This window comes from Macrotis lagotis, chromosome 1, assembly GCF_037893015.1.
Source record: "Macrotis lagotis isolate mMagLag1 chromosome 1, bilby.v1.9.chrom.fasta, whole genome shotgun sequence".
NCBI lineage: Eukaryota > Metazoa > Chordata > Mammalia > Peramelemorphia > Peramelidae > Macrotis > Macrotis lagotis.
In genome coordinates this window covers 843,136,276-843,152,359 of record NC_133658.1, presented here as the reverse complement: position 1 = coordinate 843,152,359, position 16,084 = coordinate 843,136,276, and the positions used below count along the sequence as shown (strand labels likewise).

The 16,084-nt window shown below is 32.5% G+C and overlaps 1 protein-coding gene across 1 annotated transcript; it reads left to right on the top strand.

The window, feature by feature from the left end:
- Positions 1 to 842: 842 nt before the first annotated feature.
- On the top strand, positions 843 to 2,320 carry LOC141507986 (olfactory receptor 52E5-like). Its single transcript, XM_074216220.1, has 2 exons — positions 843 to 853; positions 1,360 to 2,320. Exons 1-2 carry the CDS (start codon positions 843 to 845, stop codon positions 2,318 to 2,320), a joined length of 972 nt encoding a protein of 323 aa, XP_074072321.1.
- Positions 2,321 to 16,084: the final 13,764 nt, after the last annotated feature.

Sequence of the window (16,084 nt, the reverse complement as noted above, 5' to 3'; positions counted from 1 at the left end):
CTCAGCACTCTGGGTCTGTGTTGATTCCTTCTCAACTGCATAACTGGGAATGTATTTCTATAACAATAGAGTTTCTCTCTCTCTCTCTCTCTCTCTCTCTCTCTCTCTCTCTCTCTCTCTCTCTCTCTCTCTGACTCCCCACATTGGTCAGTAGATGAAAATTTCTGTGACTGAGGAGGAGACTACCTCCAAACCAGCTGACCATAGGGCTTGCCTCTTGCTTATAGGAAGCAATCCTGGAGGTGTTTGCACTTCACTCAGGTGGCTAAAGCTCATTCAGAGATTTTTCTTTGGATCCTCTCTGATTGTGCCAGAAGGAACACTGTTCTGTCACATTTCTTGGTTTTTTTCATTCTACTTTCTCCCTCAGGTATTGTGTTAATTTGTTTGTGGAGATAACATGGAGAGTTTGACATTTTCTAATTTACTCTGCCATTTTCTGTTACTTTACATTTTGTCTCTTTCCTATAAATTTCTTTTTAAAATTTTTTTGATGAGTTCTCTACATTAATCTCTTCAGACAAAAATAATTTTCCTTCCTCATTAGATTTGTTACATACTGTCATCATAATTCAATTTTTGAGCATATATCTCTTGGGATTGACTTTTTCTGAAATATTTATGTTCATGTCATCCTAATTTATAATAGCTGATTGTACCAGACACCATACTAAACACTTTACATTTATTATCTCATTTGATCCTTATAATAATTCTACAAGGCAGGTGCTATAATTATTTACATATTATAGAGGAGAAAACTGAGGCAAAGAGAGGTTAAGTGACTTGATTAAGATCACACAGTAAGATACATTAATAAATAAAGTAAGATACATTAGTAAATGCCAGACTTGTATTCAGGTCTGACTCCAGATCCAGAGCTCTTTCCACAACACTTCCTAATCTATCCTGGCTATCCTTTGAAATTTCCTTTTTTTGTAGTCTAGTGTCCATATCAGTCCATGTCTTAATTTCATCTACTTTTCTCTGAGAAATTCTAGGATTGCATCATCATGTTGACCTCTCCAAGTTTCCAATCACATTATTATTCATTATTTCTTACTAATGAAAGTATAAGGCAGAATAAATTTTTTCTCCTATTTGTTCATACTTATGAAGGCTGAAATTGTCATTTAAAAAAACAGACATTATCAGTTAGTGAACTGATTTCCATCAATGGAATTTTGATTCCTCAGCTTTCAGTTCATCATCCATTGTAATCACACTTAACTTTCCCCATTTAGGTTTCTTCTTCTGGGTTATAGAAGTGGAAAAGTAAGTTTTTAAAATTTTTCTACAACTAAGAAAATGATGGAAGGGGAACAGCACCTCTGGTGAAGAGGGATATCATTCCTGCAGGAAGCTTCTTGGAATGGCCCCTCCCAACAACACACAATTTCATCCATCCTCTTTCTTCTTGTTGGGGATCCCAGGTTTGGAAGCTTTGCATATCTGGATTGGATTTCCTTTTTGTGCTGTATATCTGATTGCTGTTATAGGAAATATCACCATCCTGTTTGTGATCCAGACAGAACGAAGTCTCCACCAACCTATGTTCTACTTCTTAGCCATGTTGGCTACCATTGACCTGGGTTTGTCTACTGCCACCATTCCCAAGATGCTTGGTATCTTCTGGTTCAAATTGAAAGAGATAATGTTTGGTGCATGTGTCACTCAAATGTATGTCATTCATATGTGCACTAGCCTAGAGTCTGTGCTGCTAGCAGTTATGGCTATTGACCGCTATGTGGCTATCTGCAACCCACTGAGATATACCATGATCCTCACCAATAAGGTACTTGTCCTTCTTGGAAGCATCATTATAGTAAGGTCTTTACTCTTCACCACTCCATTCATATTTCTTATTCTGAGACTGCCTTTCTGCAATGCTCGAATTATTCCCCATACTTACTGTGAGCATATGGGTATTGCTCGGTTAAGCTGTGCCAATATAAGGGTGAATATCTTATATGGAATGTTTGCTTTTTCTGTAGGATTTATTGACATTTGTGTGATTGTTTTTTCCTATATAAAGATCCTCCATGCTGTTTTCTACCTTCCTTCACGGGATGCCCGGTTTAAGGCTCTCAACACCTGTGGTTCTCATGTCTGTGTTATTCTCATTTTCTATGTCCCAGCCTTCTTTTCTTTCCTGACACATCGATTTGGTCATAATATCCCTGGTTATATCCATATTCTTTTTGCCAATCTGTATGTAATTGTTCCACCTGCTCTCAATCCTGTCATCTATGGGGTGAGAACTAAGCAGATCCGAGAACGTGTGCTGGGAATTATCAATATTAAAGGTTTCTGTTGTTAAGCCTAAGAAACATAGTGTCATCTCTTCCAAGTCCCAAAATACTTTTAGAGGTTCAGAGAGCTAACAGTAGTGATAAATTATTAAAGAAATATTTTTTAAACATTTGTGAATATAAAGGAGACATTCCCAGACATTTGCAGATGTTAAAAAGGATTGCCTCTAAAAGACAAGTGCGTATTGTCAAAATATATAATAATACTTTGATGATATAGAATATCTTAGGTTTCAAGTAAATATTGTATCTCAGGCTTAAAAATGAATCTTAAGCTATGTCAAGTTATAAAATGATATCCAGTTGTTACCATAAGAAAATCCAGAAGAGAATTTCTATAATACATGCAGATGGATCAAGTAAGAGAGTGATAGTTCTTATGAAAGTTGTGAAAGAGGAAAAATAAAGGAACTAATGTGAACATTTTTTTTCATATGAAGAAAATGGATGTGATTCATTGAAAAGAAATGAAGGAGAAATTTAATGAACTGAGAAAAGGTATAAATAGCAGAAAAAAATATATAGGAGAAAGAATGAAAGCAAAAGGAAAACAATATAGTGTATTGAGAGATTTCAGAAAAGAGGGGAAAAAACTGTTAGATACTTTAATCCTTTAAAATTTATTTCCAAGACTGGAAGACTTAAAGACTTATTCCCAAGGCTGGGAGAAAGAAATAATTTTTTCTTACAGACAAGTTTAGAAGCTCTAAAGATGTTAAATAGAGACAGGACTGGAAGATGGATTTGAAAACAAAAAAATTCTAACTAGAAGGAAGATCTATCTGCAGCTCTTAAGGAAGATGTCCTAGGGATGTCTCAGAAGAGCCTAATTTATACTTTTAGCCTATATTATCACTTGGGGTAACTGAAAATGAAGTGAAAATACTTGCAAGATGTCTCAACTCTATAGAACAGGATAATGATCCATTTGGACTGTTGCTAAAATCAGAGTGATTATGTTATAGGCCTAAGGAAGACTGGAATAGAGATATTCTTGTTCATTTAGGGTGTTCCTAATCCAAGGAGACCCTAATTTCACCTTTTGAGAGTTTCAAATAATTACAGAGCATGAGAACTGGAAAGGACTTGAGGGGATATATAATTCCAAATTACCATACAGCACACATTTGTTGGGAACATGCACTCTAAGTCATACCTGAGCAATGATCACCTCTACTAAATACCAAACAAATGATCATTCACCTTCTCTGCATTCTGGACCTACACTGGTGAGGTACCAACAGCATCCTGAGGCAGATAATATAACTTTGGTATAATTCTCATGGTACAATATTTCCCTCACATCAAACTGATATCTGTTTCTATGTAACTTTTATTATTTGTTCTGCCCAGATTATTGAGGGAAGGGAATATCTCCTTTGCCTTTCTTTATGTCCTCAAAGTTTAGCAAAAGTCTTGACATATATTAAGAATTCAATACATTCTCAATTACTTTCTTCTTCATTGTCTTTTTCTCTTCTTTCTTCTTATTCTTTTGTTCTTCTTTCCTCAATCTTACCTCTCAGCTCTTCCTTTGTCTTCTCTGCCTCTATTTCTGTTTGTCTTTCTGTCATTTTATCTATTTCTACCTCTGTCTCATTGTTTCTCAGTCTCTCTCTATCTATCTGTCTATCTATCTATCTATCTATCTCTATCTATCTATCTATCTATCTATCTATCTACCTGTCTATCTCAACCTTCCTCTTTATTTCCCTCTGTCATGATTTTATCAGAATAGAAAGTTCCTATACCAATATAGATTAACATCTCAATTTTGAGGGCAACATCTCAATTGTGAAGGCAAGAAATATGATATAAATTTTCCACAGGAAATCCTGCCTAATAACTTTTAATATAAGTCATGTTGAAAAAAGCATGATTAATAAAATGGAAAAATATGCTGCAATGAGCATTTAGACTCCATAAAAGTCTTTGAATAATGAATATCATTTTTCATCATTAAGTTCTTCACAATTGTCTTGGATTACTATATTGATCAAAAGAACTAAGTCACTCACAGTTTATCATCTTACAATACAGTTGTCCTGATTCTGATTATTTCACAAGATATTTAAGTATTTTAAGGTTTTTCCCTGATCATTTCTTTTAGTACTCACTCATATACCATAGCTCATTCAAACACTCGCCAATTGATAGACATCCCCTTAATTTCAAATTGGTAGGCATGACTTCCATTTTCTCTCTGGGGGTAGATAGCATTTTTTTTTATTATGAATTCTTTGAAATTATTTTGGATGACTGTCATGATCAGAGTAGCTAATCCTTTCACAGTTGGTCATAATACAATATTGCTGTTACTATATGCAATGTTCTCCTGGCTCTGCTCACTTTACTCAACATCAGTTCATGTAAGTGTTTACAGGTTTTTCTAAAATATGCCTGCTCATCATTTCTTTATAGCACAATATTTTTGCATTATATTTATACACCACAACTTGTTCAGTCATTCTCCATATGATGGACATTTCCATCTGCAGTTATAAATATTTTTGTACATTTGGATCCTTTTCCCTTTTTATTATTTCTTTGGGATACCTAGTAGTGACACTGTTGAATCAGAGGGTATGCACAATTTTATACCCTTTACATATAATTTCAAATGGCTTTCCATTGGATCAATTTACATTCTCACAAATACTGTATTAATGTTCATGCTTTCCATATCCCCAATTTATTTTTTCTTCTGTTTTTCTCTCATATTCAATCTGATAGGGGTGAGGTGGTATCAAAGAATTGTTTTAATGAGTATTTTTCTATTCTATAATGATTGAGAGTATATTGTTTTGATATGTCCAAATAACTTTGATTTCTTCTTATTAAAAACTGTCTCTTCATAAATTTTAATCATTTACCAATTGGGGAATGCCCTGAGTTCTTATAAATTGATTCAGACATCTCTATACATTTTAGAAATGAGGCCTTAAAAGAAACTTGGCATAAAATTCTACCCCTTTCCATTTTCCATTTCCATTTTCCTTCAAATCTTAGTTGCATTGGTTTTGTTTGCTTGTTTGTTATTTGTTTGCTTGTTTGTTATCATTAAAGATACTGATTTTTATTTTTGCTCTGTTTAACTCTTCCTTGTTTAGATATTATAGTTGTGACATAAAAGGAATTTGATAGGATGTCTTTTCCTATTTTTTGAAAATAGTTTATATATATATATATATATGTATATATACATATATAGGAATTAATTGCTATTCAAAAAGAGATTTCACTTTTGAATATGTCTAGTTTTGAGAATTTTTTTGAATTTTTTTTATTTAATGCAATCAAAGTGACTCACTTTATATCTCATGGTTCTCTCTTTTGCTTGTCTGGTCCTAAACTCTTCTCTTATTCATAGATCTGACAGGTACAATTTTTTCTTCCAATTTTCTTAAATCAACATTATGTGTAAGTCATGTTGCTTCATTGATGGGGTTATAAGATGTTGTTCATCTTTTCCAGTTTTACCAGAAATTTTTGTCAAATAGTGAGTTCTTGTCCTAAAATCTTGAATTTTTGCACCTGTCAAAAACAAAATTACTTTGGACATTTTCTGCTGTTTATTGGGTACTGAATTTATTCCACAGAACTATCACTCAATTTCTTAAGCAGTACCAGGTTGTTTTGCTGTTTATCACAAGGCAATACATGTACATCATTTACTGCTACATCACCTTCCTTCATGTATTTTTTCATTGAATTCTTTGATATTCATATCCTTTTGTATTTCTGGATAATTTTTTAATATTTTTCTGACTCTCTAAGATAACTGTTTGGTAACCTGTCAGGGATGATATTGAGAAAATGAATCAATTTATGTGGAATTGTTTTTTATGAAATTGGCTTAGTCTAATCATGTGTAATTAATATGTCTTCAGTTGTTTACATTTGACTTTATATGTGTAAAAAAATGAATTTTAGTTCTATTCACATGGTTCCCTTGGTTTATCTTGGTTGGTTGAGTTTTGTGTTTTATATTGTCTATAGCTCTTTTAAATACAATTTTTCTATCTCTCTTCTAGAATTTTTGGATAATGTATAAAAATGATGATGATTTATGTGCATTAATTATACATCCTGTAATTTTTATTTCTTTTTCTTGTCTTAGTGTTTTCACAAACATTTCTAGAACAATATTAAATAAAAATGGTAAGACATGGGCATCCCTTTTCCCCCTTGACCTTATTGGGAAGGTTTTCAGTTTATTTCCATTACAGTTAATGCTTGTTGATAGATCTTTCCTATGGTGTATATTTTTAAAATCTGAACAAGCATTGTATTTTGTCTGACACTTTTCTGCATCTATTTTGATAATCACATGATTGTTGTTTTTGATATAGTCAATTATATTGATATTCTTCCTAAAATTGAACAGCATGGTACTCCTGGGATAAATCCCACTTAATCATAATGTAAGGTCACTGATATATTGCTGTAATCTCCTTACTACTGTTTTACTTAAAATTTTTGTATCAATATTCATCAAATATATTGTTTTTTTGTTTTTGGTCTGTTTTGCTCTTCCGTGTTTAGATATTTGTGGAATAAAAGATATTTAGTAGAATGCCATCTTTTCATATTTTTTCAAATAGTTTATATATTATATATATATATATATATATATATATATATATATATATACACATATACATTCAAAAAGTTTGGGAGAATTTAGTTTTGAATTTGTCTGGTTTTTGAGGAAACTCATTTAAGGTTTGTTTGATTTCATGTTCTAAGATACAGCTATTGTACTGCTGAGAATAATTTCATTTACAATTGATCATGTTACAATATTGCAATTGCTATATAATATTCTCCTGGTTTTACACAAGAAAGTCTTACTTCAGCAGAATAGTATTACATCATACCCACATTAGCAATTTCTTCAACCATTTCCTAATTGATGAGCATGCTCTCAATTTCAATTTTTTGCTACTATAAATATTTTTGTATATATATATGTTTCTTTTGGCATACAGACCTAGGAATTATTGTTGTTCTTCTTCTTCGTCCTTCATTCCCAAAGAAGACCATAACATCAGGCAGATGATGCCATGACAAGCAAGTGCACTATCTTTGAGTGAAAGGGTGCTCTACTAAATTACCATCCTCACTTTCTTTGGAGTTCTCCAGAGCATTCTGACTCCAATGGCCAGATATAAATCAGGAAGACTGGAGATTTCTCTGAATGTGAAATAAGCAAGTAACTTGCCCAAGGTCCCACAGCTAATAACTGTCAAGTATCTGAGGCTAAATTTGAACTCAGATTCCCCTTGACACTGTGCCACCTAGCTGCCCCATAGACCTAGGTTGAGGGTATGCATGTTTTATAGCTTTTTCAGCATTGTTCCAAAATGCCCTCCAGAATAGTTGAATAAGTTCACAACTCCATCAACTATACATTAATGTATCAGTTTTCCCACATCATCTCTGAGATTTGTCATTTTTCTTTTCTGTTTGGTTGACCATTTTGATAGTTATGTGATGGTACTTAAGAGTTGTTTCAATGCTCATTTCATTAGTCATTAATGATTTAGAGCATTACTCACATGACTATAGATTGGATTGTATCATCTGAAAACTGCCTATTCATATTTTTGTCCATTTTTCAATTATTTATGCAATTTGACTCAGTTCTTTATATATTTGAGAAATGAAGTCAATATCAGAAAAATGTCTACAATTTTTTTTACAATTATGATTATTGTTTTATTTCCTTTCATCCTATTTTCTCCTTGTTTTTCTATTCTTTCTCTTTTCTCTTTGTCCTTCCTCAAAAATGCTCTCCTTCTGACCCTGCTTCCCCAATCTATACTTTTCCATCAGCCCTGCTTCTTTTCTTATCTCTTTGTCCTACTATTTTCCTGTAGAGTATTATAGATTTCTAAAACCAATTGAGTATAATTGTTATTCCTCTTTCACTCTATTCTAAGAATAATGTTCATTACTATAATCACTCTTTTATGCCTCTTTTATGGGAGATATTTTACCCATTCCAATTCTTTCTTTTCCTTTTCTTGCAGTAAATTCTTCTATCGTACTTATTATTTTTAGAAATATTTCCATCATATTCAAGACACACCCATGTCCTCTATGCATCTTACTTTTTCTGGCCCTAATGAGAAAATTCTTAGTAATTACAAAAATCATCTTTCCATGTAGGAATATAAATAGTTTTACCTTATTGAATCTCTTATGATTTCTCTTTCCCACTTTTTTAATGGTTCAACTGGGTCTTGTATTTGTAAGACCAATTTTCTATTAAACTATGGTCTTTACATCAGGGATAATAGAAAGTCATTTATTAAATTGATTGCACATTTTCCCTTGAGGTATTATCATCACTTCTACAGGGTAGATTTTTCTTGATTTTAATGCCAGTTCCTTTGTCCTCTGGAATATCCTATTTCAAGTCTTCCAATCCTTTAATGATGTGTGATCATGATATTTGAATTGCTTCCTTCTGGATGCTTGCAATATTTTCTTCTTGAGCTGGGATTTCTAGAATTTGACTATAAGAATTCTGGGAGTTTCCTCAGAGGCTTCTTCTAATTTCTATTTTACCTTCTGTTTCTAAAATTTCAGCAAGTTTCCTTGATGATTTCATGAAAAATTATATCTAGATTTTTTAAAAACATGGTATTCTAATAATTCTTAAAATATTCTTTTTTTTATCTGTTTTCCATGTCAGTTTTTTTCACAATGAAATATTTCACATTTTCTTCTATTTTTTCATTCTTTTGATTTTGTCTTATTGCTTCTTGGTAGATCTTTAGATCCACGTTCCCAATTCTAATTTTTAAGGAACTATTTTCCTCAGTGAGTTTTTCTACCACTTTTTTTCCATTTGATCAATTCTACTTTTTAAGGAGTTCTCATCAGTGGACTTTTCTGCCTCTTGTACCAAATGGTCTATTCTGTTTTTGAAGTTGTTATTTTTGACTTTCTTGCAGCATTGCAATTTTCTTCCCTAAATTTTGCTCCACTTGTCATATTTGATATTTAAAAATCATTTTTGTACTCTTCCAGGAATTCTTGTTAGACTTATCTTCAGTTTACATTTTTCTTCAAATTTTTCCTTGTAGTTGTTTTGACATCATTTGCTTCTGGATTTGTGTCTTGCTTTTTTCTTTCATGATAGTAGAATCTTATGGCCAGAATTTTTGTTCTCACAGATCACTTAAAGCAAACAAACTATGTTTCATTTTTTTGTCCACATTGTTATATTTCATACCAAGCTCACAATCTATGACTATCCCCAAGTCTCTTGTATATATTAACTCAGTGATTCAATCCAGAAGCATTAAAAAATCTTTTCCTACATGCCAGACAATCTGCTATGTCATAGTTCTCTTTCAGAATGAAGGATAAACAACAATCATGTGAGTTGGCAGAGCTTCAGTTAGTCAGGAAGGCAATATATTTCTCTTTTACTTTTTCTTTTCTTTCTTTCTTATGCTTTGATTTTTCCCAAATATTTCAATCTCATTGGAACAAATTTGCATTTTCAAAGAATCATTATACCAAAGCTAACTATATATATATATATATATGTATATATACATATATATATATGTATATATATAATATAGCCAATCTTCTCACTCATTTTCTCTTTGAATAGAGTTCTTTCTCATAAAGTATGTAAAGTATGCATTTATGCTATGCATTTTCATGTGAAATATGTAATGAATTTTTATCTTTTAGATTGATAAAGATGCAAATATTTTGCAATTTTGTTTTTCAATCCAATATTGACAACAATGGATAGATATAATACATGTAAACAAAAGATCATTATGATCTTCTATAATTATTGAATGTTAAAGGGAACTAAGACCAAAGAGTTTAAGAAGTATTTTCCTACTTTTGATTAATACTTTGATAAATCTTTACTATTTTTATCTCAGTTACTTTCCAAAGAGAATGAAATAATTCAGGGCCAAGTGTGGAAGAATAGATAGAATAATATACTTGAAGTCATGAAAACCAGGTTTTGAATTCTATCTCCTAATTTTGGTATGTCAGTTATCTTCTCTGTGGTGCAATTTTTCTCTACTTTAAATTGGTAGGGTTGGATTTTACAACCTCTGCTGTCATTTGGAAAACAATTTTTATAATCCTGTCCCCTCCAAGTCATTTAATATTTCTGAGACTCAAACTCTTTTTCTTTATAATGATCCTTGTTGGTCCTTAATTTCCCTTCCAGTCCTAAATCTATGGGCCTAATACTAGCACTTACAAATTTTCCATCATTATAATCCATTGGAAAATGACAGGAACTTTTTGGAAAAGATTTTCTTTTAGCAGAATAAAAAAGCAAAGGGTAGCTTCTCTTTGTCTTCCTCTGTCTATGCAGTGACTAATTACTGCCAATGTATTTTCTGGCTACATTATTCCAGTTGTAGTTATCCTCCTGTGATATGCCGAGATTATTTAACTTGATTCGTAATCATGACCCAGACTTCAATCACTTTTTACATTGTATAAAATCAGTACCACTTAATCCCATTTTAGATAGGCAGACTTTCACAAATATATTGCAGGCCAAAGCTTTTAAAGATATATGACATGACTTGGGAAAGTAAATGATGGTATACTGTTATGCTGTGTAAAACGAATCTCCAGAGAATATAATAGGTACAAGTCAATCCACAAGTACCAGGATATTCTTCAGGATTGTGTGTCCTATATTATTTTGTTTTAGGGTCCCTTCTGTTTACATTTCATACCATCATACCTGATGAATTCATCTTCTCTCCTGGGTTAAAAATCATCATCTCTGTGAAGATGATTCATTTATGTATATATGGAGTCCAAGTTCTTCTGTTGAATAAGATTATGCATCTCCATCCTCCTCCTTAATATATCAATAATTGCAATGGAGTTATTATCATTCCTCATCAAAACTGTCACTTCTATACTTTCTATTTACCCTCATTCTTCCTGTCACTCATGGTTGCAGCCTCATTGTCATTCTCATTTTTTTTTTGTTTTTACCTCACATATTAAAACCAGTACTAATATTTTTTTCATTTAGGCCTTCACAACATCACTTATATATGAATATTCTTTCCCTCATCCAGTCAAAACCAGCACCAGTTAAACTTAGGCCCTTTTTTGTCTCTTGCCTAGACAATTATAATTTTTTAACTAGTCTTCTTACAATCTAGCACCCTACTTATTTTCCAAAGTGACTTTTAATTGGTTTTCTGACCATGCTGCTAAGATTCTCTAGGTGTAGGCTTCAGTGATTCTCTATATTAACTTGAAAATCAAATTTAATTATTCATTTTAGCACTTCATAATCTGGCCCCTTATTGCCATTCCAATATTCTTATATTACTTCCCTTCATACAATCTATAATCTAGTCACACTAGTTTATTATGTTCCTTGGATAACTTAATCTTACTTAATCTCCTCTCTCCATACCCTTGTACTGACTGATACCCAAGCATGGAATGTTATAATTCCTCAAATGCCTCTCTTAATGTCCTTGGCTTTCTTCAAAGCTGCATTCAGATTCTGTCTCCTGAGATAGATGTTTCCAGGTCCTCCAGAAATTAATACCCTTCCCTTTGGGATTGTTTGAATCTACACTGTATATTATAGTGTGTGTTTATCTAGTTATTTACATGTTGCCTCATCTTTTGGAATGTATGTCTTGAGAACAGAAATTATTTCCCCTTTCTTTATAATTCCAGAATCTGGCATACAGTAAGTGACTAATAAACATGTATTTTTTAACTTACTAACCAACCAACTGACTCTATTCATGGTCTTGTCTTCCTTTACTGAAGGCAATGTGATTCTACTCACTTTCTGAAAACTTCTGATTCTCTTCTTGAGTATTCTCCATAACAGTGTCTTTCTAGTCTATATTTCTAGCTGTCTATTCAGGTACTTTTTTTTTACTTTGCTTTGGCAGTATTTTATGGTCAAGACTCTAACTTCTGGTACAATGATCCTTTATCTTTTCAAAAAGGGCAGTTTTGAGTATTAGCAGAAGAATGGTACAATGGGAGCACTAGATCTGGAGTCAGGAGATCTGCATTCAAATCTAGCCTCAGACATTGCTTAACTTGGAAGCCTGGGCAAGTCACTGAACCTCTATCTGCTTCACTTTCCTCATTGGTAAGATGGGAATAATAATAGCACTCATCTCTCAGAGATCTGTGAAAATCAAATGACAAAATATTCTAATGTTTAAAAAATGCGAGAGATTGTAATTGGAATTGCAATGTTAAAGTGCTTAGCATAGTGGGAAGTTAATAAATATTTGTATTCCCTCCCTTTTATAACTTTCCTTTGAGATCAAACTTCTCTTTAAATTGTTACACTAAATTTGAACATTGATTTCCTGCTTCTACTTACTTCATGTTGCATCAGTTTATGTCTTCCCCACCCACTGAATTCACATTTAAAGTTTCTTATTTGAACTAATATTCAAATGGATTCACATGTCACAATTTTTTTAGTCTTTTTCCAATTGATGGACATCAACTATATTTCCAGTTTTTTGCTGCTACAAAAACTGGAAGCTACCTGTCTAAAGGAGGAGTCACTGGTTCCAAATTGTAAACTACCCCTCCCTAATGGGGTAAATTCTAATGCCATATTCTGAAAACTTCCAATCTATTGGAGAAGAACAGGGGCATAAAACTGAGTCAGGAAGAAACCTGGAAGACTTCCACAGCGACAAAGACAACAGTTGGTGAAGTGAGCACAAGAAACTTCTATAAAAAAGATGAGATTTGGAGAGAAAAGATGTTAATGATAGCACAGATGCCTTGATTTCAAATTCTGTATGCTCCATATCTTTCTTTAATTCAATTTAATTCACTTAAAATAATTAATTCGTGACACTATGCACCAGGGACTCAATTAGAACGTGGGGATACAAAGATTTCTTGGACTCAAGGATCCTATGTTCTATTGATTCTGATAAGGAAGACTTTTTGAAGTATTCTTTAGAATCTTACTCTTAAGTTCTCCAAAAATATCTGGGTACAACTTTTTAACTTTTTAATTAATGATTGCTCATCTGGTAAAAAATTGTAATGTGACTTCATAAACATCAACATTTCTCATGAATCATCAGAAATTCTTTGTTTATTCTCAGTCTGATGAGAAAATATTTCCAAACTTTCCAAGTGATTCCACTTTAGCAGAGAAACAATCCATTAATTTGTGGAACCCATGTTCAGTAATGATGACAGAGTTCCTACCACCTGGAAATTTCCAGCATCATAAGAGAAATAAAATCTATTTTCAGTGTTTTTCCAGTTTAATGATCAAGATGTCTTTATCAGCATATTTACCTAAATAATAATCCATCAACAATAATTTATTTAGTTTACAATATAGTAACCACTATTCTAGTTTCTGGGGATACAAAGACAAAAATGAAAACATTTATGACCCCCCCAAGGTGCTTTTATTAAAATAGATTCTACTGAAAATGACAGAAATGTATAGTTATGATGCATATCATGTGTTCATTGAATGCATCCTTGGCAAATGAAAGATGACTATTGAAAAACAGATTATAGAATTAAGGAAAGGCTCTAGCAGGAAGTGGGTTCACTTCTTCCATTTCAAACTGTGACTGTAATCCATGAAGCATTTTTCTTTCAGATTCCCCATAAAATTCAAACAGACAAGTCAAATGCTTCCCCCCAAAATGAAAAAGTTAACTTTAAATAATTACCATCTCCTTGAAGCAACCATCAACAAAAGAATTAATTCCCAGTTTCATTTCCTGTGGGTCTAGCTGTAGTGATGTACTAGAAGACTTGTGTGTGTTGACTGAAGTAAGAGTGATTAACTGGCATTAATGCACATGATTAGAAGTTATAATTATTCCCAGATACTTGGATCATGTAACTGTATCTGATCTAGTAAGCAAATCATTCAGTCTTCTGTTTCCTTCCTCCTTATCCCCAATTTTCATTTCATTCCTTTTTTCTTTTTTTCTCCAGATTATTTGTTTCTTCCTTATTTCATTTTGTTCCTTACCTTCCTACCCCGCCTTTTTTGGTGTGTGGGTGGGAAGTGAGGCAATGGGGTTAAAATGTCTTGCTCAAGATCATGTGGTTAATAAGCATCAAGTGTCAGAGGCTGAATTTGAACCGCACCATCTAGCTGCTCCTGGCCTCTTTTACTCTTATTCCTTTTTGTCCTTTACCCTCTTCTTTCATTTTCCTCCTTATATCCTTTATTTCTCAAATCTCTTTTAGTTTTTATTCTCTTTATCATTTCCTCTTCCTTTTTTTCTTCTTTCCAATCTCCTTTCTGCCTTCCTTTTTGGCTGCACTTCCTCATTATAATATCTTTCTATTTCCTCTGCTTTCCTCATTACCCCCAACAGATCCCAGCCTGGAATCCTTAGGAAATCTATTCATTCACTTATTTTAATTTTCAAAATTTTATTTAGACTGTGCTGCTGGGAGGTACTGTCACAGGGTAGGCACAACATCCAGATGAGTAAGCAAGGAAGCACATTTCCACATTAGGGTACAGCATGATTAAGATGTGATGGTGGAAAGACACAGGTGATTGATGGAGCACAGAAAGCAGACCAATCTGGATGTTGTACTGAGTGTGAGCAGGGAGCTAATAGTATGATATAAGTATGAAAAGGAAAATGATTTTAAATTTTATTAATTTCAGACAAATTTTGAATTTTATGGAGTATAAGGAGCCATGAAAAACTGATCTTAGAGACATTATATTACCAGATTTATGATAAGAAAACTCAGTAGTTCAATACCATGAAAGATGAATTGGAGTGGGGAAAATGAAGTTATGTATTCAAACAATATCAATTCTTTCTCTGGAGGCAAAAGAGTTGCATCATCATTAATCATTTGGCATTATCTTGGATCAATTAGCTGAAAATAGCCAAGGCATTTACAGTTCTTCACTGAACACTATTACTGTTTCTGTGAACAAAGTTCTCTGGTTCAGTTCACTTCACTATGAAAGCCTTTCCAAGATTTTTTTTTCTGAAATTATCCTGCTTTTCATATCTCATAACATAAAAATATTCCATTGCAATCATATACCACAGCTTGGTTAATCATTGCCCAATTGATGGGGATCCCTTTGGTTTCCAATTCTGAGTCACCACAAAAGGAACTGCTATAAATATTTTCTTACAAATAGGAACTTGTCCATTTGGGGGATGTCTTTAGGATATAGATATAACAGTGAAATTGATGAATCAAAGACTATGTTAAATTTTAAAACACTTTTGACATTTGTTCTATATTGTTTTTCAGAATCTATCAACTGTGCAGTAGTGTACCAGTTTTCCCATATCTCCTCTAACATCCAACATTAACTTTCTTGTCATATTAGTCGCTTTGGTAAGTGTGGTGTTATACTTCAGAGTTGTTTTAATTTGCATTTCTCTAATCAATAATGATTTAGAACATTTTTCATATATATACATATACATACATATATATATATATGTATATATATATATATATATATATATATATATATATATATAAACACATATATGTAGCTTTGATTTTTTTGGTCAGAAAACTACCTCTTTATATTCTTTGACCATTTATCAATTGGGGAATGACCTGTAGATTTATAAAAATGAATCCATTCTCTATATATTTGAGAAATGAAGACTTAGAGCTCCTTGTAAAAAAACTTTAGCCCAGCTTTCTACTTTCCTTATAAGTTTGTTGCAGAGCATTTAATTTATAAAAGTTTAATTTTATATAAACAAAATTAC